The sequence below is a fragment of the Taudactylus pleione genome, unplaced genomic scaffold, assembly GCF_031769625.1.
Source record: "Taudactylus pleione unplaced genomic scaffold, aTauple2 ptg000366l, whole genome shotgun sequence".
NCBI classification, from domain to species: domain Eukaryota; kingdom Metazoa; phylum Chordata; class Amphibia; order Anura; family Myobatrachidae; genus Taudactylus; species Taudactylus pleione.
This window is the reverse complement of record NW_028284767.1, coordinates 8,685,929-8,713,478: the sequence shown is the minus strand read 5'-3', so window position 1 is coordinate 8,713,478 and position 27,550 is coordinate 8,685,929. Positions and strand designations below refer to the sequence as shown.

The 27,550-nt window shown below is 43.4% G+C and overlaps 1 protein-coding gene and 1 long non-coding RNA gene across 3 annotated transcripts in view; one reads left to right on the top strand and one right to left on the bottom strand.

The window, feature by feature from the left end:
* SHISA7 (shisa family member 7) overlaps positions 1-27,550 on the top strand; it is a 206,623-nt gene that overhangs the window by 75,467 nt on the left and 103,606 nt on the right. For both annotated transcript variants that reach the window (XM_088444489.1, XM_088444488.1), the window contains exon 2: positions 21,502-22,282. In XM_088444489.1, coding sequence (XP_088300615.1) covers positions 21,726-22,282 — 557 coding nt within the window. In that variant the 5' untranslated portion in view covers positions 21,502-21,725. The remainder of the gene's footprint in view (positions 1-21,501; positions 22,283-27,550) is intronic.
* Positions 73-27,010, bottom strand: LOC148508466 (uncharacterized). The gene is made up of 2 exons (XR_015869586.1): positions 26,836-27,010; positions 73-286 (listed from the first exon to the last, which is right to left on the bottom strand). It is a non-coding gene; the product is annotated as an uncharacterized LOC148508466 (long non-coding RNA).

The following is a 27,550-nucleotide window of genomic DNA, read 5'->3' as shown; positions in this document are numbered from 1 at the left end:
ACTTAATCAGATACAGTCCAGAGTACAGAATTTAATAAAACAATAAAATACCTTGTTGAGAAGAGCAGTAAGTTACTGTGATAAGACTACATTTGTCATATTTTATTGATTACGTTGACAAAAAATCTCTCTCCTCTGAGGCATCAGAGTGAATCATTGATGACATGCATTTTGTGCCCTCATAATCTTTCTTTTATCCATCGTCCTGAATTTCCCTTTCCTTGGACTCTTCCTTCTCCTCCTCCTCTTCAATTACAGCAAATTAGTGATCACAGAAGCTTTCAATCTGAATGAAAAGAAAGAAATAAAGCTGTATGCTTGTTACTTAGGGGCATATTTAAAAATGAGTGATATTCTTGTTATCACTTATTTCAAATCTTAAATTGGTGCTCCAACCAATCAGTTTCTGTCATTTTTCAAACACGTGACAGTTAGGAGCTGATTGGTTGGAGCATCATTTAAGATTAGTAACTAGTGATAACCAGAATATCACTCGTTATTAAAACTGCCCCATAGTCTCCTACTTTCCTGGGATATCTGGGAGGCTCCCAAATGGTGGGTAGCACTCCCGGACTCTCAAGACAGTAGATTGGCCTCTGGGACCCACTTCCCCAGAGAAATGGGTAGTCTGGGGTCTCGATGAGGCAATTACAGTAGGCTTATTAATTGATATTGTTACTAATACAAGCAGAACTTATATACACACAGTCATGTTTCAGCTAAATATTCATGTATATATTCTGGACATCAGCCTGTGCTTGTGCTAGTTTTCACTCAAACTCTTGTGGGTGCAAACTTGTATGTCTAGGATATTGTCCATGTATTCTCATTCATGTATTTAATGGTAAAAACATCTATCCACTCTTTACTGTATTTCTCGTTAATTTTATAATTATGTTTAATAGTTTAACTTTTTAATACTATAGTGTTACAGAAAAATATTTGTAAAAAAGAATATCTAATTGATTCCTAAACAATATCATAACATATACTTGAATACTGCATTTTTTTAATGCTATTAGATAAAGAAATGTTAGCTCTGCAACACAAAAACATTTTCCTAGAAAACAGTTAATCAGGATTTAAGTTCATGTGAAATATGTAAAATGACTGTACAGATACCCAAATACGGGGACGCACATTTATTTGCATGTACATGACACCTTCGCTTGCTTGTGGCTGGAGAAGGGGAAGGAAAAGCGCAGACTAACGTGGGCCAAGTATAGTAGTCCTTACCTATGCCCTATTCCTACTGTATGTCATGGAGAACAGACGTAGGCTGTCACAGTCGCTTATAAACTGCCCCCATCCTGATTTTCTAACCTCCCAATGTTGACAGATATTCACATTCATAGGTTCACAATCATTCCACTGATTTGGGACTGCCTCCTGGAGTATGACTCAGCCCTTCCTTTTGTCAGATTGTGGGTACAGCTGAAAATGTGCTTGGTGGAAAGTGTAAAAACATCACTTTCAAGTCCTAGTTATCATTTTAGGAACACCCCATTTATTAATTTCATCCCCATGAAACATAGGCCATGGCTTTATCTACACCACTGAGGAAATAGAAATATTTGGCTAGAGTTTTTCTTTCAGCCTCCCCTTGTTAACCAAGGAGCGTCTCTAGAATTCATACTCTCCGCCCTGAGAATATTATTTATATACTGTATCATGTCCTGCAAAACCTTGTTTTTACATAGAAGGAGCTGCACAGGGTGCAAATTTGGGTGCCGTTGCTGGCATCTGCACACCGTTGAAACGGCTACTGGCCCCCTTCGCGCGTAATTGGATTGCCCCGATAATTTATTTAAAAATGTCATTTGTCTCACATTGTTGCACTTCAAAAAACGACCTCAATAAAGTCTTTAACACAGAATAAATATTTACCTTTTGTCACATGACTGCTTCAGAAACTTGTGTCCCATACCATATGCTGCTAAAAGTAAGCAAGTCGTTTCTTATACATTAAATATCTTCCCTAGAAGTGTTTTACACTAAGTTATTCATGCAGAAAATGAAAGCTGTATATGATTTGTGACAACACATAAAAAATAAATGAGGAATTACAGGGAAAGTGCATGGACTAAATGTGGGACATAGGGATAGTAGAGGGCTGGAATAACAGTTACATTTGTTAATGAAAGCATTAGTGGTAGCATCATTAAATACATGTAGGAGCCTATGTAGGATCTTATTTTAGTAAGAACTCTGAGGAGCTGATAATTATGGATTTCTTTGCATCTTGGAAATGTAGATTATTTTCTTTTTAATTTATGTCTTTATTCTGTAGTTTCACAACCTTTAAAATGTCATGGTTCAAGCACATATATATGATAATCTGGGAGAAATGCCTGATATACTGAGATCACAAATATAAGACTACAATTTTACACATTTAATGAAACAAATATCTACAAATGTTTTAATTCAGTAAAGATCAGTATTATATATTTGATATATGTGTTTGATATATGTTTGATAAATTGAATTTATACATTTAAGCCAAGGGTACTAAAAGGAAGGGAGTTGGTGGCTACAATGTTCCAAGGCCTTGGGGGCATACAGTGGGGATGATGGTGGGGGCAGTTGGATCTGAACTAATGTGATACAAGACTACACCAACATACATCTCTTCTCTGGTCTCAAAATGTCTCCAAATTTAACGATTCTCATTGCACTAGATCTGTGTCTCTAATCCACCCTCATTACCTGCTCCCAATCTTGGTAACAGGACTTTTTCTGGGCTATTCCCACTCTATAGAATGCCTCCTCTGCACAACTTTCTTCTAGTCTCCAAACTTGCAAGCACTTCAAGATCATCACATTCCAGAACCACCCAATTAATCTCACGTAGCTATTGTTTTCTTTGTATACACAAATAACCCTCTGACCCAAGCCAAAATTGCTGTCAACATTGCTGTATGACTGGGTCATCCAACCCAATAAGCTATTTTTACCATTACAATCTGACTGGATCATTATACAATATGTAGCACTTATCCTCGTGTATCAATGCCTATTTCTCTGTTGATTGGAAGCTTGCGAGCTGGGCCTTCTAACCTCTATGTCTTGCTGGCCACACATGCACATATTGCTGGCCCTCTTCACTGGCAGCCTAACCCTGAGAGAAAGGCTCCACATAGCAGCGTGTTTGTCACGGTCCGGTCATATTTTCTGTGCCGCTGGGTCACTTACCGCTCCTGTGGCCAGCCGGCTCGCTCCCTGGACTCGTTTGTGCATCTACTGTTATCCCTGTGAGATGCAGGCTTCACTTGTTTCTGGCCTGCTAGACCACAGTCCACATCAGAGCCTAGCCTGGAGTACTGTTGTGACAGGTCCCGATCAACTGACCATGGCCCATCCAATCCTATGCCAGACAGACCACCTAATTCTGCTCAGCCTCTCACAGCTAACCCAGGGGTATAAGTTCCATTCACTGGCTCTAGCAAAGTGCCAGTGCAACGTTACACAGTTACCACTGTGGCATGCATTCCTGAGCCTTAGGGGTAAATTTACTAAGATACCAGTTTGGTCAAGATTACAATCTCGGGTGAGTGTAAGCATTTTTTTAAACTTGCAAATTTACTAAAGACAAACTCAAATGAGATTTCTCTCTCTTCACTGAAAAACTCGGACGAGATTGCAAAATCGAATAAACTCACCATCGGCCAAACTCGGAAGTACTTTTCATGAAAAAGATACAACTCGGGAATTTACTAATAAACGAGATTACAATTTTGAGTGTAATTGTAGCAAACTCACAGCTAAACTGAAGTTTCAAATAGACCACCTCCTGATCTGCAAGTTTGGCAGAAACATACACAAATCATTGTGATTTGTGAAGGTTCCTAATGGAAACACAATCTAAAGGGTTAATATATATAAAAAAAAAATTACGTAGGGCCCCCCTCAAAAAAATAGCAGCCCCGGGCTGCTCAGCCAGTCCTGGTTCCTAAAAATACGGGGAAAAAACGAGCAGGGTTACCCCTTATTTTAGGAACCAGCACTGGGCTACTGAGCCTGCCCTGGTTTTAAAAATAAGGTGGAAAATGTAGAGTTTCCCCTATATTTAAAACCAGCACCGGACTCAAATCCAGCCGGGGTGTAATGCCACAGCCAATGGACCCTATCACCGGGTCACCCCAGCCAAAGCATTATCACCCCAAGCTGGTCAGCCCGAGCCAGGGATCTCTGGGCAGAAGGGGACCCCCCAATAGAGGGTTCCCCCCTCTCCCGAGTACCCCAGGCTTAGTCTGAAACCCAGGGCTCTTCCCCGCACCCCTGGAGCACTGGGTACGGGGGTAATAGTAGTGTCAAAAATTAGAAACTATTGTTTTTACTATGGAACTACAGGTGTCAACATGCCTGCTCTTTGGCACTTGTGGAACTACAAGTGCCAGGCAGCCAGCACCCGTACAACCACTGTAAAAAAAAGTTAAAAAACACAACACACACCGTAGAAAGTATAAGTTTATTACATACACCTACCACACTCACACATACCTGTGAACAAAGAACCTATACTCACCTCCGCGGTCTCCGAAGCATCCCCGGTAAGTCCCGAGCACAGCAGACTTTAGCCGTCTATGTGTTGTCACATAGACGGCTACCCGGTTTCTGATGGGACACCCCACATGTAAACTATCAGAAGCCGGGCCTGCCAGCAAATCAGCTGTTGCTCTACAATTAGCGGCCGCGGCTTGGCTGGCGGGCCCAGCTTCTGAGAGATATCACACGGAGCTTAGATGCACGCCCACAACACTCCCACAAGTCGGGGTAGTAACGTGCGATTTCTATGCCACGGCCCAGTTCAGGCCCCTAAACACCATATTCACGGAATGACAGATCCGGCCAAGTCTGAAATAGGATGGAAATACACAAAAATGCACAAAGCGCTTCTGCATATGCTTTGTATGAAAATACTCGCCCTTTGCTTCCGCAGCGATTGAGCCGTTTGACTCAGAATCAGCCCAGTATCTGATATATTCTTTGTATAGACCAGTCTTAAAAACAAATCTATACTGTAGCACAAAAACCTTGGGGAAAACAGAGTACTGCTGAACAAATAGCACTCTAGGGTAATTAAGGCCTGCTATAGGTGAAGTCCAGATGTAATTCTACAGGTTTATTAGGAAGTTGGAGGCATACATTAGTTACATAGGCAGTCACATGGCCACCAGTTCTTAGGAGTCCAACTTGTTTCACTAACCATCCTCACATAATAAAGACTATTAGTGCTTTTAGTGCCATGGTAATACTTGCCTACTCTCTTGGAATGTAGGTGTGGACATCAGGGGTGTATCTTGAACCCCCCTGGCAAAGTAATGGACTGTCACCCCACCCCACCCCCCGTGTCACTCCAGGCTCCCCTGTGTCACTCCAGGTTTCCCCATGTTACTCTAGGTTTCCCCCCCATGTCACTGCATGCCTTTTCTGTATCTTCCCAGGCTCCACCTATGTCACTCCTTGCCCACTCTGTATCACTCCTGGGCCACCTAGTGTTACTCCTGGCCCTCCTGTGTCTCTCTAGGCTCTCCCTGTGTCACTCCTGGCCCACCTAGTGTCACTCCTGGCCCACCTAGTGTCACTCCTGGCCCACCTAGTGTCACTCCTGGACTTCCTATTTCACTCCTGGACCTGCTGTGTCACTCTAGGCTTCCCCTGAGTCATTTAATCCCACCACCACCCCCTCTCCTGTCTCTCCTCAGTTCCCCCCTGTGTTTTCCTCACCTGAATGGTATATTATATAAAGTGGTATATCAGAAGGCTATGCTTCATTAATAAGTATAGAAAGCTCCTTGGGATGGAGCAGGTGAAACTGGTGTTGGTGACCAGAAACCGGGCTACAGAGAAGGAGCTGGGCACCCAGCCAATCGAGATTACAGCTGCTGTGAATTGGCCCAGTGGGGAAGGGATGACTACCCTGGGTAGCACCACCGGGTGATGCTCCCCCTCGGCCAACGACCCTGGCAAGTGCCATCCTGGCCAAGGGGTTGATATGCCTCTGGTGGACACCTATATTTTTGGTGAGTCCCACAGACATGTCAACCTCTCAATGAGCAGTTGAATCTCCCCTCCAGGACCTCTCCAGGAGGGAAGATTTCACAGTTGGCAAGTATGGCCATGGCTGGCAGTAATTAGGAAAACTCTAGTAACACCCTTTGTTTGCTCCATCTCTAATAACAGCAGAGCCCAGAACTAAGTACCCTGGGTGATATAATTAAATTGGAAATGTTATATGTTATGTCATTATTATCCTTTATTTATATGGTGCCACAAGGGTTCTACAGCGCCTTACAAAGTACATAGAAAACAGAGACATACTGTACAGTGCAAAATACTGCAGGATAAGGAGGGATGCTGTCAATATCCTGGGAACTGGGATGACGGCGCTTAGAATACCGGCACCCGAATCCCGGCATTTGTAAGAATTGTGACCACCGGCATCCCGGTAAGGTAAGTAGCGGGGTTAGAGGGTGGGTTAGGGTTACGGTTAGGCACTAGGGTGAGGGTTAGGCACCTGGGGGTTTAGGTTCAGGGTGTGGGGAGCAAGGGTTAGGGATAGGAGAAGGGTTAGGATACCTACCGACAGGTGATTTTGACCGCTGGGATCCTGAGCATTGGCAGGGAGTATGAAATAGATGTTAGTATAAGTAAGGCAAGGAAAAGAACATGAGGGAAGAGGGCCCTGTTCGTGCAAGCTTACATTATAAAGGGGAGGGGCAGACATACAGGGTGAGGGACAGACATCCATCATTTCATCAGTAAAACTTGGCAGGTGGCCAATTAAGGGTGCAAGAAATCTTAGAAACCCAATCCCCAGTGGGTTTTTTGTTATAGCTATACACGGAATATTAACTGTGCTTTTAAGAAAAATTTTCACTACTCTGTGTTTTCACAAACAGCTCAAATGCTAGTCTAGGAATTTACACTGTTTTTCAATGTGTTAAATTGCTCACCTTCTAATTATTTACCAAATTTCAGCTAAACAGATGCAGTGTTATATAAGTTATGGCACAAACTCTGAAATAGAGCAGTAAGTTTTAAAGATAACACAGCTTATCATTCAATTAAACAGAAATATAGGCATCAAAGAAAAAAAGCATATATTCTCATATATTACTTTAGATAACAGTAGTTAAATATCACTTTGCTATTACAACAGATTTTTAAATCATTAATTCCTGCTCTCTAAATACTACCATAAAAATATAATATATATAATAAAAATATAAAGGTAGGGAGATAAACCATCTAAGGGTGCTAGACGTTTCAGAGGTTGACACTCTTTTATCAAGACATCATCGTTTGAGCAGTGCAGCCCAGAAAACCTGGAATTCAAACTTCTATTGTAGATGCAGAATGTGCCAATCTTGTTTTCCTCTCCCTTGGAGGGAGCTGATCCCAGAATATTGGCAATTCAGGTGAGAGACCACCCCTCTCACCACTATATATATATATATATATATATATATATATATATATATATATATATATATATATATATATATATACTTGTACAGTACAGTAGTCCGGCACTCACGAAAATCCAAATCTGCTCAGGTGCCTCCCACTAAGGAAAAGTATGCAAGACAAAATGTAGTGGCACTCTGTGACTTAGCAGCAATTAGACAACGTACATCGTTTATTCCAAAACCAGGAACATGGACCAACGTTTCGGGGCAACACCGCCCCTTTGTCAAGGTAAGTGAACAAGAGATGAATACAAATCCTACCTTAAATACCTCCGAGAAGCCCGCCAGTGTAGAAGCGTGTCAGGAAGCAGAAAGAGTGTGCGCGGCTGCAGTGTCCCTGGGTGATGACGTCACCCCGTTGGTGACACCCGGTTGTCCGGGTTACCAAGGACGCGAACCAGCCTATGTGACAAGAAGATATAGCTGGTGATCAACAACACATGTATAACATGTGCAGGACCCCGGCACTCAAAAGCCCCTCCAACAACACGCGCCGGTGCCCTCCTAAATTACCAGCCCTATGCAGGGATGGAAACACAAAATCCAGAACAAAATAGGCGGCACTCTGGCAACTTAAAAAATACACTGGACCCCTTATCTACGGGGTCCAGTGTATTTTTTAAGTCGCCAGAGTGCCGCCTATTTTGTTCTATATATATATATATATATATATATATATATATATATATATATATACACACACATATACATACAGGAAAGGAAGCGTCACGAAAAAAAGGACAATCAGTCTCCCAGCTTATCAGTCTTATGATAGTAATCCACTTCAAAGATTGTGGTTGTTGTAGGCGATGAAGGACTCTGTTGAGTACAAGATAGCAGCAATTCTTCAATAAATCCCAGGACCAACTGCATCCAAGCAATCATACTGTAGTTATTCAAATTATTTTTGAAAATAAAAGGAAGATTAAAAGCCCATACATAAAATTAAAAGTAGATTAGTATATAATATAATTCAACAAATGCCAACAACACTCAAAGAGTGGGAGCTCCAATGGCGGTAGATCTTCCAAGATGGGCGGTGACAGAATACCAACAGGAAACAAAACAACTCGCTTCTTAATTCATATGGTATATGTCAACATGAAGGTGCTTAAATAGGGGGGGGTTGAAATAATATAATCAGACAACTATGCAAGTTCTCACAATTACAACAGTGTAACTGTTTGTGATCCAGAGCTGACAAAGATCCAAGCAGGAAAAACAGCTGCCATATTGTTTTATTATGGTATCATTTTATTATTGTATTACTTTTCTGTAGGTGTTCATTATATTAGCGCACTTAGGGTTTTTATGTATGTATTTTATTTATATACATATATACACACACAGGGTGGCAATACAAGTATAGACAAAATAAGTCTGCTTAAATAAGTTTATAATTACTGCATAGTGTAAACATTAAAAGTGTTAGGTAAAAATATTAGTTTATGTACAAATATACTGTAAGTAAACGTTTGAACTGTATTTGTTTTCTTGGACTCATAAAAATCAGTTAATTGACTGAGTGATCTAGAAATTAAAATGTTAAGGGGGAAGAAGCAGTTTAGCAAAAGCTCATTTTTAGTGTTTTTTGGTAAAATAGAATAATGTGAACTGGGGCACCATCTGGCAGAATGTGAACTGGGGCTTTTATGTGGCACAATGTGAGCTGGGGGCACTATAACTACAATATTTGCGAGCCTGTCTCAGTCACAAATAGCTGATAACTGAGTGGCATAATGTGAACTGGAGGGACTACAATGTGGCATACTGTGAAATAGGTCACTACATTGTGACATAATGCTATTCCCTAATGGGTGATGTATATAATATATACTATATATATGTATTTTATGCTAATCCATACGTGTGTGTGTGTTGCGTGCGTGCATGTGTGTGTGCGCATGTGGGTAGATAGAGGTTATTATTTTGTGCATGCTTTTCTCTTTCATTAACAGTGCAGCATGAAGCAGGACATATCTATCCTGACTATTCGGGACAGTCTTCCGAAAATGGGAACTGTATCCATGATACCTAGATAAATATGACACCACTTCCTCCCTCTGAGCCCCGTCATAAAACGAATAGCATTCCCACTTAGTATAAAAATGTATACTGATTAGACGCTTTCAAGCTACATGATCTAGGGGTCTATTCATCATCACTTCATTTCTACAAAAGTAGGTGAAAATTAAGATTTTCAGCTATTTTTGTAGAAATTAAGTGTCAGGGTATTTCATCATTCATGTAACATTGATATCTCCTGGTTACATTTGTCCCCCGATAGTTTCCACAGTCCACATAGTATAGTATGGGGATGTAGAAATGATGCACTTCATCAAGTTCCGAAAAAGCATTTTTTTTTTAAATTTGACAGTGATAATGTACGCCAGTGGTTAAAAGGGGGGACACCCACCGCGTATAAAAGCCTTCAATGATAAACGGGCTGGTCATACCCTATATAGATAGCCGTACAACATATATTTAGACACCATATTGTAATGAAGTATATATCTAGATTAATATATGCTGATAGGCAGTGGCGTAACTAGGGCAGGGCAAGCGGGGTTCGTGCCCTGGGCGCTGTTGGACCGGCGGCGCGGGGAGGCGCCACCGGCCACGGTACCGGACCGCCCGCCCTAGTTAGCCAGTCTAGCGCCGACCGCAGTGAGTGCGGTCAGCGCTACACATTTGCACAGGACCTGCGCTAGGCTTCCAGCGCCGTTCCTGTGCTGCAAGCCTGAGCCCGTTCCCTCCCCCTGAGCGCTTGCCCAATAGCGCTAGGAGGCGGGCTCAGGCTGTGCATAACACTCGCATCGCCGCCAGCGCTGGCGGCGATGCGTGTGTTAAACAGCAGCCAATGAGAGTCAGATAGACTATCATTGACTGCTGCAGCACCCACTGCAAGAGCCGGACTTCCGTCCGGCGCCTGCAGTGGCTAATGGGACTGACGTCATGACGTCTGTCCCATAATGCTGAGCGCGCCAGCCCGGGCGGACTGACGGGCGGGAGCGGCATCGCGGACAGGAGCAGGAGCAGCTTGGAATCAGGTAAGTATATTTTTATATATATATATATATTTTTTTTTTTTTAACCTATCTGCACAACGGGGGAGGGGGGTAGCTACTACTGGGGGGACCTCTACTGGGGGAGGTGTGGCTACTACTGGGGGCGCCATTGGGAGGACCTCTACTGGGGGGGCTACTCTACTGGGGACTACTACTTGGGGGAGGGGGAACTACCACTGGGGGCATTCAAAAAGGGGCCTATTACCAGAGGCACTGCACTCGGGGGACCACTACTGGGGGCAATAATAGGAAGGGCCACTACAGGGACCACTGGATAGGGAGGGTCACTACTGAGAGCCTGCATCAGGGGGACCACTACTGGGGGCACTGCATGGGAGGGGGGGGGACTACTGCTGGGGGCACTATATAAGGGGCTTACTGCAAGGGGCACTGCGGGGACCACTACAGGGGGCACTAGATAGGGGGTATCACTACAGGGTGCCTGCATAAGGGGACCAATACTGGGAAAACTGCATGGGGGGGACTACTGCTGGGGGCACTATATAAAAGGGTACTGCATAGGGGGGGCTACTACTGGGGGCACCATATAAAGGGCACTGCATAAGGGGATACTGCTACTGGGCGCACTGCATTGTGGGGACTGCTACTGGGTGCACTGCATAAGGGGGAACACTACATGGGGCACTGCATTTGGGGGGGCCACTACTGGGGGTACTGAGTAAGGGGAACTAATTGGGGGCTGTATAAGAGGGACCACTACTGGGGATACTGTATAAGGGGCACTACTATGGGCCTGCATGAGAGGGACCACAACTGCATACTGGGGGTACTGTATAAGAGGTACTACTGGCGTTAAGGTGCATATGGATAGGAATGTTCAGTTTGAAAATAAAGGGGTGTGTCATGTTGACACGCCCCATTTTTAAGTGACCACGCCTATTTTTTTGCCGTGCGCGCTGTCGGTGCGCGCACATCGGGGGCGGGTGGGGGGCTTCCTTTTCAAATTTGCCCTGGGCTCCAAATACCCTAGTTACACCACTGCTGATAGGGTATTGTAATATAATGCAGTATTAGTACTAGACTCGTGGTACAGTAGATTTTTTATATAAAGGCATGCACAGTGTGTATAAATAAATACACTGAGAGTGGTATGACTCTGTAAACAATCATAGCATTTATTAGAACTGTGTTATAAAACCATTGATATAAGATCAAATACAGCTGTAACCAATGTGCTATTTAAAAGGGACTAATACCGATATACAACATAAAAAACAACATTTGACAAGACATTCAAATTGCTATATGACACAGTGTGTGTGCTGTGCAGAGTAATACGCTGGAAAGCATTTTACTCCGCATGTGATGTAGATGGTAAGTCTGTGGAGGTACTGATCGGACTGAGCGCAGTGTGACTGATGCCACTTTAGGTCAATTTTCTACACCGCACAAGGTATTCCTGTACCGTGCGTGTGGTGGTGTGGTCAGTGTCGCGGAGGTGTCCAATCTGGCTCCGATTCAGTATGGTCGGTATGTCCGTGCTTTAAGATTCTTTAGCTAGGTATGTAATTACCTTGATCTTCCGGGTGCAGTCCCTCTCTGGTGCAGTACCTGGATGCAGCCCTTGAGAGTCCCGTGGAGCTGGTTGTCTGCTGGCAGACTTCCTAGGACGGCCGCAATAAGAGCTGTGCGACACGTGTCAGGATCGACTCCTCTGCAATCGATGCGTTTCACCTGTAAGGCTTCCTCAGGATAGCAGATATCAGTCTACCCAGCTGGGGCTCTATTTATGTCGTACAGTACGGCATGTATGTTGCACAAATGCAGAAGTCCGGAGTAACCAGAGCATGGATATGTAACAAGGCTCACTGGCGACTTGTGACATTTTTACTCAATTCCCAAATCTTAATCAGGTCCTATGTACAGTACCTAATCCAAACTGACATTTACCTTATACATTCTATAAAATCTGTACAAATGTAAATGAAATTGCTTTACAAACTTGGAGCATTTCAGGTGATGTCACATTTTATTTTGATGCAAGGAATTGATTTCCTCTTGTGCTGGCATTTGCCATTTCTTGGCGTCCTTTTTTGGGGTGGCTGACTGATATTTTCCCAAGACTTAGGTTTCTTTGTTTCTTGTGTGTAACCTTTGTATGACAGTCTGCAAGCTGCTATTCCTTTTATGTTCCTGTTTGCCCTTTGCAGTTGTGTCCTATGTAATTTCTGGTTGATAAGGATTGTTCAGTTGTTGGTTGTTTTATAATGTTGTTCAGCTCATCATATCCAGTGTGCACAGAGGGGATTTTAAAAGTAAGTTATTATGATTAATATAGCCCACATGACGATGACCACAAGTCTGTTCATGGAGCATATTATAAGTTTTTGGCTCTGCACATGCTCTGGAACTAAAAATATGCAACTACTGTTGTGCACGCCAACCAATTGCATCTCAACTTGTGACTCAAAAGGGTGTAATGCAAGGCACAGAGCCTTGAGGGTGGCACCGCCTCTGCCCCATGGCATCTGTATTTGGCTTGCAGGGCGCCTGGAACGGCACCCTGCAGACTGTAGAGCCACCCGTAGCGTCCTTATTCCTGTCCTGGCAGCCCAGCCCCCATGTTGTGATGTCATGTTGTCACATGTTTGGAGGCGTAGCCCTGCTATGGCCATGGCTTTATGAGATATGTTTTTGCATATAAAAGTAATAAAATACTTGTTTTCACATTGTTCTGGGACTTCAGTGGAAGTCCTAGTGGAAGTCCTGAAGCCACGGCTTGCACACCTCAGGTGTACTGTATACAGTGCTACAGACGGATTCAGTATAATTTACCGCCGGCCGCAGCGGCAGCCCGACAGGGGTAAAAATCCTGATCGTCAAAAGGTAAGTATTCACTAACCTAATTCTACCCCCTAACCATAACCCTCCATTAGGGGTGCCTAACCCTAACCTCCCCCCCAAGTGCCTAACCCTAACCTCCCCCCCAAGTGCCTAACCCTAATCCCCCCCCTAAGTGCTTAAACCTAACCCCCCCTTCCCTGCAGCCTAAACCTAAGTCCCCCGGGGGGTGCCTAAACCTAACCTCCCCCTGGGGGTGCCTAACCCTAACCCCCCCTTCCCCTAGTCTAAACCTAACCACCTGGGGGGGTGCCTAATCCTAAATCCCCCACGGGAGCTCCTAACTTCACCCTCCCCCCCGCGGCTGTCCGCGCCCGGCTTACCTTCGATTAGTAAGCCGGGTATCGGGCTCCTTGTGTAGGTCTAATGACAGGCATCAGGATTCCAACGCCTGTCATTAGTGCCTTGCTGGGATTAGACAGTCGGGAAGCCGGCAGTCGGGATTACGTCCGTCGGCTTCCCGACTGCTTCCCGCTACAGATATTGTAAAAACAACATTGAAGCAATGAGATGAAAAGTAAAGTAGTAACTTATTCATAGCTAAATTATATTATTTGAGAAGAAGGCTGAAAACCTGCCAAAATGAAAAATGTGTGATATGTAAAATGATACAAAGGTGTAAAAGTAGAACACATAATAATGGCTTCAGGGATGAATAGAACATTATTATGCAAGATTCATCATACAGCACACATCGACCAGCTGCAAGGGATATTGATTGGAATGAGTGCTTGAAACAATGTGTAATAGTATATCTTAAAGACTACAAGCCTGAATTCAGCATGCTAAACAGCGAGAACAATTGCATTTATATCAATGTGGGAAAACAGCAATTTTTTTTGGGGGGGGGGGGATTGAAACCTCTGCACATTCCAGCGATTTTCACTTCCGAAACCTTGTGTTTACTATCCGCCAGTTTGAAGGATGTGTAGAAAAGACAAAGGGGAGAGGACATTGCTCACGCAAGTTTAACATTTAATGGGAATGTGAGTACAATTTGTTGGGGATATGGGTGGAACAAAAGGTAGAAAACAGCAGAGTGGAGAAAAGAGAGACTGGAAACTTAAGAAGAAGGGTGGTAAGTTAGAACGAAAAAATGGGGCATGCTTGAAGGCTGGAATAAATTCTAATGGAGCTTGAAAGGGCATTTCATAGGATGGGAGCAGCCCAGGAGAAATCCTGAATATGAGAGTAGGAAGTGGTGGTCAGGCAGCAGTCATTAGCAGAGTGAAGAGTGTGGGAAAATGATGTAGGTGAGAAAGATGAGTTCTGAGTGGTATAGAGAGCCAGTGGAGTTACTGGCAGAAAGAGGCAGCAGAGGTAAAGCGATGAGAGAGTAAAATGAGGAGGGCAGCAAGGATGAGGATAGTCTGAGGAGGAGAAAGGTGGGAGTTTGGCGTGTCAGAAGAATGGCTTGCTGTGTATCTTGCCATTAGATATATTGGTGAACACAAACTATTGGAAGGAACTGTGGTGTATTATACAAATGCCGCTGGAACTGGCACTGCATTATAGACTTTTAAACTGAATGGATTAGGTTTTGTCTAGTAATTGGCTATGATGTTTTGTTTCCTAGCAACTATACTTGGCTTTATTTTTTTTTCTAGGCAACACTATACTCTATACTGCTAGACTCCATAATTGATTCTGTTTCACACATTAGCTTCAAGAACAAACTCTGCTTTATGCTATATGCTATGTATTATTATCAGTATTTGTTTTATATATATATATATATATATATATACATATATATATATATATAATATATATATTGAATAGTGAAAAATCCCAAGAGCCAATAAGGTGAACTGATCACAAAAAAGTTGCATGAGTATAAATGGAAAAGCAACTTATCCTTAATTAGAAGAATCTTCGATCTCCTTACCAGCCATAATTCAAACATAAAAAGCAAAATAGAGGCAAAACATTGTGTGTAACATCTTAACACTGCATTAATCAACAAACATAACTGTGTAAATTAGGAGTTAATCCCCTTGAAGAAGTCTTATCTTAGCAAAGACGAAACGCATTGGAACCATTTATCCTGGACCCTCTTATGATGGACAGATAAGCCCTTATTATATATTGTGTCTGTACGTTGTTTACCTGCATTTTTTTCATGGATATTTTTATGTAATTAAACTGTGATGTTGTTACTATTTGGAGTTTTTGTTTATGTGGGGGACTAATGATCAGTTCCATTAACTCCTAACTTACACAGTTATCTTTTTTGATTAATGCAGTGTTAAGACGTTACACACGATGTTTTGCCTCTTTTTTGCTTTTTATGTTTGAATTATGGCTAGTCAGGAGATTGAAGTTTCTTCTAATTAAGGATAAGTTGCTTTTCCATTTATACTCAGTTCACCCTATTGGCGCTTGGGATTTTCACTATTCAGCTGTTTATGTATATGGTTTTCACCCTATATGATTTTTTATCCTAGCAGCCACTCTTATAGGAGTTAGGTGAGCTTTCTGACATTATTCACTTATAGTTTGTTTGAAGGATTATTGTTTTTCACTTGTGCGCTCACTATTCCATTTTTGTTTTTTTATATATACTGTATGTGTGTGTGCGAGTGGTTTAACATACAGTTCCAGCAATTGGATGGAAGCCTTATTCTGTTTTTCAGCCAAGAACACATTTTCTCTTAAACATCCTTACGTGCCTGTTTGTCAGGTTTGGCATGCTGATAAAGTTATGAGGAACTACAAGATGCTGATGACAGTTTGGTGATTACCAACCAGTGTAAAAAGACAAATGTATGTGCTGAGCTAAATAGTTGGATACAGATGTGTCTTAATACACCTAGCCTCAATACGCCATGCGGTGCGAGACGAGCATCTTTTTTTCAAAACATCCGTCTTAGTCGCAATGCAATGTGCAGAGTGAAACCGCATCAGAATATGCAAGATGTCTGCCTTACCTATAGCATAAAGAGAACATCCACAAGGGAGAGCTATATACACAGCTGCTAACTGAAACATTGGGAACAAGTGAGGATAACAACTTTCAATCACCCACATGAAAAAACATATACATGTATAATTATCATGAACATTCTTCTAGAAACAATATAATAATAATAATCCTTTTTTGCATACTTACAACTATTACCCCTACAATGGCCACAGCTATAGAGGCCCTTCAGAGTAAAGGGGCCTATCCACTAGGCAACCGAAAAGACTGAATGACTAGCGTTCAGACCTTCAGGTCGCCGAGGTGCAGTGCCCACACTGAACGGCGTTCACTGAATGTCATTCCGTGCAGGAGTCCGACCTCCTATCTCTGAACTTGCCAAACCTGACGAGCATTGTCAGGTTGACGGGCATGTTCATTATAAACAAAAGTGATAACAAGTGCGCAATAAAATCAAGGATGCAGCAAGGGGTGAAAATATAAATGAGTAGACACCCACTACTCCAAAAGAACATGCACAATAAAATCACCTCCTAGCGCTTCCCCAATCACAAGTGCACATAAGTGACAGGAAAAGAGAGATAATCACCATAAATCGAATCCACTTGGTATAGGATCACATAACCATATATAATTTGCAGTCTTTAATGGTAAATGAACAAAGCTTGATCACAGCAATCCTCATATATGGAGATAAAAAAAAAAATGCAGACATAGTATAAATCAAACTAAAAACACAATCTGTTTAATAATAAGGTACACTCACAAATTGCAGAAAAAAAATCAGGCATGTAAAATCCATTAAAAGTGGCACTGCAGCAACATTCACATGAGCTCCCTTCTTGTAGTCCCTGGATGGTAAAAGGAAGGCAAAGAATACCAGCTCCGGATGCAGGGGTATGCCCAAGATGAAGCAAGTGAAGTCAGTTGTCCACCACACAGTAACAGATACGATCTTTAAAGCCCAAGCTTAACACGTTTCAGACCTATTAGTCCTTCTTCAGAAGCGTGCTTATGGCTTTTCCTACAAGCGTATATATACTCTAACTAATACATAAAACACCTGAATACATTTACCGCTAATCGGCGCTAATGGGTATGTGCGCATGCGCATTACATCATGGACCCAGAAGTCTAATGGCCGTGCGTTCCACCAAACAGGAAGTGGTAATGCTGTGCTTTCCACAGCCTCCGCGAACCCGGAAATGGCACAATTCTTGCATTCCAAAGTCATTTAGAGGACCCCTTCTACACATTGAAGGAGTATCATGTTCCACATCCTCTACCCGGCCAGAGATAGATAGCGTCCAGTGTCTGCAGGATGTTTAAAGTCAACGCCCACTGTGGAATTCATATACTTCCTAGTTGTTACAACTCATAGTGGAAAAGTCCTCCATATTATACTCATCAATCATAAGTAATGGTACAAAAGATGATGTCAAGTCCATAAATAACGTCCATTCACAGATGACATACAAAAAAATTTAATAAAAAAGTGGGATAAAAAAATTACTTAAAAATGCATCAAGATAGAATAAAAGACATAAATAAGACATATAAAATGGCAGAACAATAACATTAATTAAAAAAACATTTTAATTCAAAGTCACCATTTAATCATCATCATTTACCATCCAAGGACTACAAGAAGGGAGCTCGTGTGACTGTTGCTGCAGTGCCACTTTTAATGGATTTTACATGCCTGATTTGTTTCTGCAATTTGTGAGTGTACCTTATTATTAAACAGATTGTGTTTTTAGTTTGATCTATACTATGTCTGCATTTTTTTTATATCTCCATATATGAGGATTGCTGTGATCAGCGCATATTAACTGGAGGATAAGACAAGCTTTGTTCATTTACCATTAAAGACTGCAAATTGTATATGGTTATGTGATCCTATACCAAGTGGATTCGATTTATGGTGATTATCTCTCTTTTCCTGTCACTTATGTGCACTTGTGATTGGGGGAGCGCTAGGAGGTGATTTACATCTATTTTATTGGGCATGTTCAGTAGACAGTCGGGGTCGGCAAGGACCCAGCGTGCACGCGCATCGCTGGTCCTTGCTTGTTATCCATTACCCGACTTTGTGAACAATGCCAGGAGGTTTTGGTCGGATTGTTCACAAAGTTGTGTAATGGATAGGCCTCTTTAGGGTAAGAGTTAAGAGTAACAAAATAAATTGCTGAATAGTGTATGGACAACCAGACAATCATAGTTCGGTAACTGTAGAAAGCATGTCAGCAAGTATCAGATACATTTCACATAACTATACTGTTATAAAACAAACTTACAACACTTCATACCTCATGGAATTATATTTAGAAAATAACAAACAGTAATGGCTACTCTTTGGCACATACTTAGTATATAACAGCATTGCCTAATTTGCCTATTTTTAAATGTATCCCATTCTTTTGGACTAAGCCACAGATTCCAAAAGCTTTGTGTGGATTTTTTATTATTTTGCAAATTTCTATATTTGCCTGTTACTTTTTTTAATTCAGTACTCTAATAAAAATAAATCCAAATCCCACAGTTTCTATTCTTGTCAATGTGAATAGATGGGGTTGGTAGTACATTGAAAATATGGATTTAGTGGGCTGGACACATCTCCTAACTATTGCTTCTATATGCATCCCACTGGGTCATATGTTTTAGCAGACATGCTGGAGCCACATACCACAGGTGCAAGTGATCTGAAGACTGGAAGAGCCCCAGGTGGGGGTGTTGGCTAAAGGACTGTGCATCTAAAGCCCCCACATCATGGGAACTTGAAAAAGTTTTAAATATTTGCAAGGAGAAGGGATCTCCTACTCTCCTGGAAAATACTGCTGCAAGGTTATGGCTCCAATCAGACTGGTTACAGGGCAGCAAAGATTCAATTGCAAGTCAATCATAAAGTCTCTGTTGCTATGGTGTGTACCCATTAAGGGCATAAACATATGAATCTCATTCCCTACCACACCAGTAAAGTAGTGAAAAGCGTGGCTCAGTATCTGCAATTGTATATCGAAGTCACTAAGAAAAGACTCTGGTAAGGTAAGTTATAGGAGTCTGTAATTTGCAGTGTGATGAACCCTTAGGTTAGGGTTAGGTAACCTTTCTCTCTTTGGGTGCCAGGTATTCGACATTGCAAGCTAAACCATTACAATATTAAAATAGATTTACAAAATAAATAAATGGTTAAAAAAATATTAGTCATTCCTATTTTGAAGCTAGTTTGCTCAGTTTAGGTTGATAGCTTTCAGACCAAGACATGCTTTAAAACTCTTTGCTCTCATTTGACTGTGAGAAGGATTAACTGTAGCAGGGGTTTACTCACCAAAGGCCCAGGCTTCACTAGTATGCAGGCCTCAGACTGAAGAGGGTCCAGCATCCCGAAAAGGTCTCCTCTGTGAGCATAGGAGGTGGAACAGGAGGGGTGGTACCGCACAGGGTGAATGGTATGAGAGCCCATGGGTGCTACTCAAATCCTTGTGTGCCAACTTGTTTCACTAGTGCCAAGCATTTCCTACTCCTGCCCTAGGTATTTGTTTTCCAATTACCTCAATTTTTGGGTTGTACATTTTAATTTTAAAAGGCTGTGCCTTTCACTATCTATTTGCCTAGATGATAGATTTAACCCACATCACCATACCAGGAAGGCCAGGAGCAGTGTGGAAAGCTAAACATTACCCAGAATCCTCACTGAGTCAGTTGCTAACAAAACTCAATGCCGATATGCACGCAGCTGGCCAACCTTGTAAGTACTGCACATGAGTCGTAATGGTTACCGCATGGAGACACAGAGGGAACGTGGACACAGGAAGTTTGGATGTTAGTGTGCATTCCATCAAGGCAACAAGGGGCTGGCTAGGCAGATGCGGGTGTGTTGATGTCAGCGGCTGTGTCTAAAGAGCCGCTCACACAGAAATTGCGCCTGCCGCCACAGGGCTTGTGCAAGTTTTGATGGTGTCTGTGAATTGGTCTTGCAGGGGCAGCCAGGAGTCCCAATTCTCCTCTAAATCAGGACCCTTTTACCTCTATGTTATTACCCGGTCTTTTATTTAATTACTATTTGTTCTCAATAGTAATGTGAAGTATGCTGGTGTTGTATAAATAAATATTAATAAATAATTATAATAAATTAGAATGAAATATGTTTTTCATATTAATACATGTAGAAAGCTCTCTGTGTTAGAAATAATATTCAATTTAAAGAACTTAGGGCCGTGTTCAATTAGACGCAAAAAGTCGGAAAGGTTTTGCCTGCCGCACTTTTCGCCTACATCGTGTGTTTTGGCTGTGGAAACTTATCGGGCGCGCCCCGCTATTCTCCGTATTCAATTCGCGAAAACGTGTCACGGCAATACTCAAACAGGTGAAAAGTGCTGGAAATCAGCCTGACACCCCCCAAAGATGCACTAACATTGGGGATCAATATAGATGTCGCCCATTAGCCCTACTGCAGCTATTTGGGGTACTTAAGTGCTGTCAGTTGCCTCTTTTTAGCGTCTTTGCACAAGTGGTGTAGAATAGCATTAAGCAGTTTTTTTTGTGAAAATCAGTCGTCCTGTCAGATTTGGGGTACATGAAAATGGGTGCAAGCATGGTTTAAAATTGCAAAAGTGAAGTTTTAAAAAACGTAAAAAACACACCTTCAGCAAACACCTGTAATAAAAAAAACCACCTCCCATATACTTGCAGACCCCCCAAAAGTCTATTTCACTAGTCTAAAAGTTTGTATCCCCACTTTGCACTTTTTTGCATCCATTTTCAAAGTAATTTTTTGGGGTGTTCCTGGTTTTTTTCCCTGGATTTTTTGACACAGTTATGTTTTGGGGGGCTGTCCCAAGGGTGCTGAGTGGTGCCCCACCTTTGCACCCCAAAACCGCAATTCTGCACCACCTATTCATAGGCGAATCTTTTTCGCCTATTACATTGCATTGCGTTTTAACTATTTGGAATTGAATATGGCTTAAAGTTTCCGCCTGGTGAAATGACGTCATCCTCGATACTTTTTTGTGGAAAATGGCTTTTCGCGTCTAATTGAATACGGCCCTATGAATTAAAAATCAAGTAAATGTGGCATATCATCAAGACATGGGACTTTTTAAAATAATGTGTCTTTAAAAAGAGTCTGTAATTTATATGTTTCTCTAATTTTCTCTTTCTGTGTCTCTTTTAGGTTTTGTTCGGAGCTACCATTTTTTTGTAATGAAGACAACTTTTTATAAAGTTTACTAAACAAAAATAGAAGTCGAAAGTGAGTTAAATGTACATAGTCCTTCATTATTCATCATTTGAAGACTTCAAAAGCACCGAAGCCAAATAACAAAGGCCTCTTCTTCCATACATCAAAAAGAAAATTATATTTGTTACTGTCACAAATTACCATAGTTCTGGACTGCCATGTATCATCTCTTAACGGTGTTACTCAGTGTTACCCTAGATGTTCTTGGTGTGCACTCGGCACTCAGTGTTGGTGCTGGAGAAAGTCGATGGCAGATAAACCAAACACAGGCAATGCCAATGCTGCTTGCACACATGAAGCGCCCCCAGGTATCTCAGAATGCCTCTTCAGGAAAGAGCCAGATGTTGCCAGATATGTGCAATGGGTATTATGATGTGATGGGGCAGTATGATGCCTCCTTTAACTGTACCACAGGCACATATCGCTATTGCTGTGGCACGTGCCATTACCGCTTTTGTTGTGAGCATCGTCACAAGCGATTGGATCAAGACAGCTGTACCAACGATAAAAGCCCTTTCTGGGCACATACAACCCAGCCTATAACTACCAGTGCTAACAGCAAACTGAACGATAATGGACATGCAGATCAGACCAATAGCACCGTCTACGTCATCTGTGGTGTCATTAGTTTCACCCTAGTCGTGGGCATCGGAGCCAAGATTGCCTTTAACAAGGCCTCCCGGCGCCCACGAGGGAGAGAGATTAATGTACCCAGGTGAGTAGAGAGAACGGAGGTCTAGAAAATTATTATTTTCTCTTTTTTATTCCCCTAATCACAAAATGGCAAAATAAAAGGCAATATTGATAGTGCTCACCAGCATTTAAATGTAAAGTGGATATAAAGTACAATGGGCCTGATTAAACAAGGATCGCAGTTGCTAATAATCAGCCGGTTGTTGCATGTGTACGCATTACAGCGCGCGTGCGCAAACCGGAACTGCGATCGGGACTGCGATCGCAGAGGCTACGCAGACCCATCGCAGAGTGATTGACAGGAAGTGCGAAGCCATATGCAGTGTGAGGTCACTTAGTGTGCGCTGCAGTTAGCAATTTCTGAGTGTGGTCTGACCTTGTGCAAGTGTGCGTGAGGCTGCAATAGTACTCGATTGTACCGATGGTTTCGCTATTCTTCTAAGTATTACGGATATGCGTATGGTAAAGTGGGTGTCCTTATGTAGTACTAAGTTAACATTGCGATCGCAGTGGTTTGGGTTGCTATCGCAGTTGAACTGCGTGCATACGCAATATAGTGATCCGCAGTGAATCAGGCCCAATGTGCTTTTGGGGTTGAAAAGTCTGGGGGTTTTTTGCTTGAGAATATAAGACCGGAATCCATGTGTCATGCATGTACTGTACTTACTGCATTGGGATAGGAATTACAGTAAGTAAAGAGTACAGCATTTATAGTAATTTGTTTTAGTTTGTTTAAGTAGATTACAAAATAATTAATGTTTTTAACACTACTTTTATGTACATATTTTGGAGGCTTACAAAGAAGTCTTTTTAAAGTTATATTATAGTAACATCATATGTATTTAGCTTCAGCAATTATTTTTCACTTTTCAACTTCTTTGACTTCCAACATTTTAAAGTACAGTAGCAGTGGTGTAACTAGGGGGAATTGAGCAGGGCACGTGCCATGGGCGCTGTCTGACCCAGCGGCAAGGGGGTGTGTGTGTGACGTAGGGCGGACCACACTGACCTGGGCGGCGAGCGGCTTCTCCCACAGTGGCACTATACACTACAACAAACACACCGCCGCCAGCTACGGGTAGTACATTCAATGACAGTGAGTGTACTACTCGGTGGAGGTGTGTTTGTTTTAGCAGCTACTAAGAGTCAGATAGACTCTTATTAGCTGCTGCACCCAGGGCCTGCACCAGCCTGCAGCTCGCTAATGAGCTCCGCCTTCCGGCTCCCACAATGGGTGAGGGGAGAGACATCATGACGTCTCTCCCATAGTGCAGAGCAGGATGGGAGGAGCGGACGGTGGCGGGCGCAGGAACAGGGATTTAGGGAAGTATAATTTTGTGTCTATGTGTTTTATGTGTAAGGGGCACTACTGGGAGCACTGCATAAGGGGCACTACTGGGGGACACTATTGGGGGCACTACATTAAAGGGCATTACTGGGGGTACTGCATAAGGTGCACTACTGTGGGTACTGAATAAGGGGCACTACTGGGGGCACTGCATAAGGGGCACTACTGGGGGCACTGCATAAGGGGGCACTACATAAGTGGCACTGCTACTGGGGGCATTGCATAAGGGGCACTGCTTCTTGGGACAATGCATAAATGGCACTACTACAGTGGGCATTGCATAAGGAGAACCAGGGCCGTAACTAGGGTGCTGTAACCTGTGCCATGGCAAAGGGCACCGCAGGGCAGGGGGTGCTGTTTGGGCCTGTCAATTTTCCTATTTATTATCATTCTCACTTGTAGCTTCCTCTTCTGTTATCCTTAGCATCTTCTGGCCTCCCCTATCTCTATCCTGGCCTTTCCCCATGAGGCCATGGCTCTTTTTCGGGTGCACTATCTTATGTCCCTATTTGAAAAATGGAGGGGGGGTGCCAAATGCTCTTTCTGGCACAGGGCACCAAAAAGTCTAGTTACTAGGGGCATTGCATAAGGGGCACAACTACTGGGGACATTAAGGTGCATATGGAATGGAATGTTCCCAGAGTGACGAGAAATGGTGGCATGTCTTGTTGACATGCCCCAATTTTTCAGTGGCCAAGCCCACTTTTTTGGGGGCACCATTATTCTTCTTGCCCTGGATGCCAAATACCATAGTTACACCACTGTACAGTACGTGTTGATTCAGTTTTAACTCTATTTACTACAATCCGCATTTTGAATGCAGATTGTAGTGTGATATTACTAACTGAGGGCCTGATTCAGAGCCGGATGCTCTGACAGAGCGCTCGCTCTGAATCAGGGCTGGCCTTCTTTTTTTTTAGAGCGGCCTCCTGGCCGCTCGCATACCCACAGCTATAGCGAGCGGCCAGGAAGATGGTCGCGATGGTCAAGACCATCACGACCATCGGGCTTGCGACGAGACCCTTGTGGTAGGGTCTCGTTGCCGCAAGCCCTAGAGTACTTTCGGCTCTAACAGAGCCGAAAGCACTCCCACTGACATCACTAGTGATGTCAGTGGGGCCGGCCCCAGAGGGTAGGCGTTCCCATGGGAACGCCTCCGTCTGGGCAGCCATGCCCCCGGCCTGCCCACAAAAGGGGGCGTGCTGTCACTCAACATCGACAGCACGCCCCCTTTGGTACGAGACCCAGAGTGACGTTTTGTCTGTCGCTATCCGGGTCTCGCGCATGCGCACGCGAAGCCAGCTCCGTCGTGCGCATGCGCACTGGGCCACCATCGACTCACTTGCGAGCGCATTGCGCTCGCGAGCGGGTCTGAATCAGGCCCTGAATTCGCATTGTGAATTCAGGCAATATCACAGGGATTTACTAAAAATCCCTTGCAGGGACAGAGCTTGTGATAAAGCTCTGTCCATGCGAATCCATTCCACAGCCTTATCATGTTATTTTCGCAAAAAATACAGTGACAAGTGCCCGCTCATGCACAGACTGGCCACCACTAAGCCCTGGCTTTGTCGCTAAGCCCCGCCCCTAGCGATCGCGACCCCCCATGACCCCTCCTCCCTTTACACTTTCCTCCGGTGATCGGTGCTCCGGTGATGTCCTCCGTGGCTCGGGTCAGCTGACATCCCATCCTGCACTGGGACCCGTTCAGGTGACGACCGGGCTGCAGTGCAGGATGGGAGACCAGCTGACCGGAGGGGAGACATCACCGGAGCTCCGATCACTGGTGCCTGGACTCAGGTAAGTTATTTTATTTTTATTTTTTTTACAGTGCATCAGCGTGTGGTCTGTTTAAACCACACAAATATGGACCCAAATGGGTGTTCACCTAGCGCTCACTCGGGTGTTACTATGCTCAATGGGTGGGCAGCAAGGTTCTAGAGAGATAGCCCAACTTAGCTGCATTCACGGCTGACAGATACGTGACATATAATGATCCATCTCAGGCGCAAGTCTATACTGTATGCTACCACATACAACTACGTAAGTGCTGTTTAGACCACACAGCTGATCACTGGGTCCGGCTCCGGGCTCTGCTCTCCCTGTTAGAGCAGAGCAGGAGTCCGGTAACTGGGGAAGAACCTGGATAATCCACCTCCAGGTGACGTTGTTATCCCAGGGCTTTCCCGAGTATTTTTTCACAATTTATTTTTAGTAATTTTGGCCAGATCACATTTCCCATTATAATCATGGGAAATTCGATCTGATTACTAAAAATAAGTGATAATTAGGGCTTGGAGTAGAATTTTACGAATCCTACTCCAATTGCCCTTTAGTAACTTTAGGTGATACTAAAATAATGTGAAATTGGTGTGAAAATCTAAAATAATGATACTAAAATAATGTTAATAAATAGAGCCCTATGTCATTGCAGTTTATTAAAGATCTTATTTGTGCTATTTTTCATAAACGGTTTTATACATAACCTGCATTTATTAAAGGGCCATGAAAAAGTGCTATAGCAAACTCACTGATCAATGCTGCACAAAAGAGTTTTTGAAAATCAATGTCAGAGACACTATTCACAATATAATAAGTTGTTCACAATGTAATGAGTTGAAGTCTACTTTCACTAGAACGTTTGTGATCACTGTACCACCTTTGGATGTGAATATTTTTTTGCAGAATTACAACCCCTACAAACACAGGTGAGCAGGGCGTGCCCCCCAGCGCTATCTCCCCAGGTCCCCAGCGCCATCTACCCTACTCCTGTATCACCCACAGTAAGTGCCCCCTGCTCCTGCACCACCCACAGTAAGTGCCCCCTGCCACTGTATCACCCACAATTAGTGCCCTCCTGCCCCATATCACCCACAGTAAGTGCCCCCTGTCCCTATATAACCCACAATTAGCACCCCCTTTCCCTGTATCACCCACAATGAATGCCCCCTGCCCCTGTTTCACCCAAAGTTAATGCCCCATGCCCCTGTATCAACCACAATGAATGCCCCCTGCCCCTATATCACTTACATTAAGTGCCCCCCTGCCCCTGTTTCACCAACAGTTAGTGCCCCCCATGTTGCATCCCCCCTCTGCCCCTGTATCACCCTCAATAAGTTCCCCCCTGCTCCAGTATCACCCTCAATAAGCGCCCCCCCCTGGATCACCCGCAGTAAGTCCCCTCACCCCCCTGCCCCTGTATCACCACTGCATCAGTATTACGTTACCTCCTCCCACAGGAGCTGATGTCCCAGTTGATGGGCTGGTGCTCGGTTTGCGGCTGGGGCTGTCTGTCATGGACGGCTTCTCTGGCTCGTCCTCCTCACTGCTGCTAGCGGTAGCTGCTATGGCGGAGGGTTCTTCTCCTCTTCCGCCATGATGCTGCTGCTGCTGCTGACCCGGGTCCGCCCACCTTCAGGCTCCTCCTCACTGCTCTTTTATGGCCAATCCGCCCCTGCAGGTGAGGTATGAAAGACCCTTACAAGATTTAAAAGCACTGTTCGCTCAGAAACAAGAAATCCTCCATACATCAGGTAGAAAAATATTTAGTACAGACAATTCAGAATATGACTTTAGTTTAACGAGTAAAAAGTATTAAACTGATTCCTTGAAACACGTACGAAAAGTGGTACTCTATACTGGGCTGGATGGAGATTGGCTGGATTCTGTGGAGGGCAGCTCTAAATGCTCAAATGGGTAATACAAAGTCATCTTAATAAGAGTGTAATGCTGATCTATTATATAAAATCATTCTATATTTGATTTATGGAAGTTCTTCTTCCTGTGTACTGAGAGCCTGATTTAGCAAGGATCGCAATTGTAAAGCTGCAAGTGGGCAATCCTAGCAATATTGCAAATGCAGCAGGAGGTGTATGACAACCCCTGCTGCATTTGGGATCCCAGCACTGCGGCGGAGGTCGCAGGCTGGGATCACCATTGCGA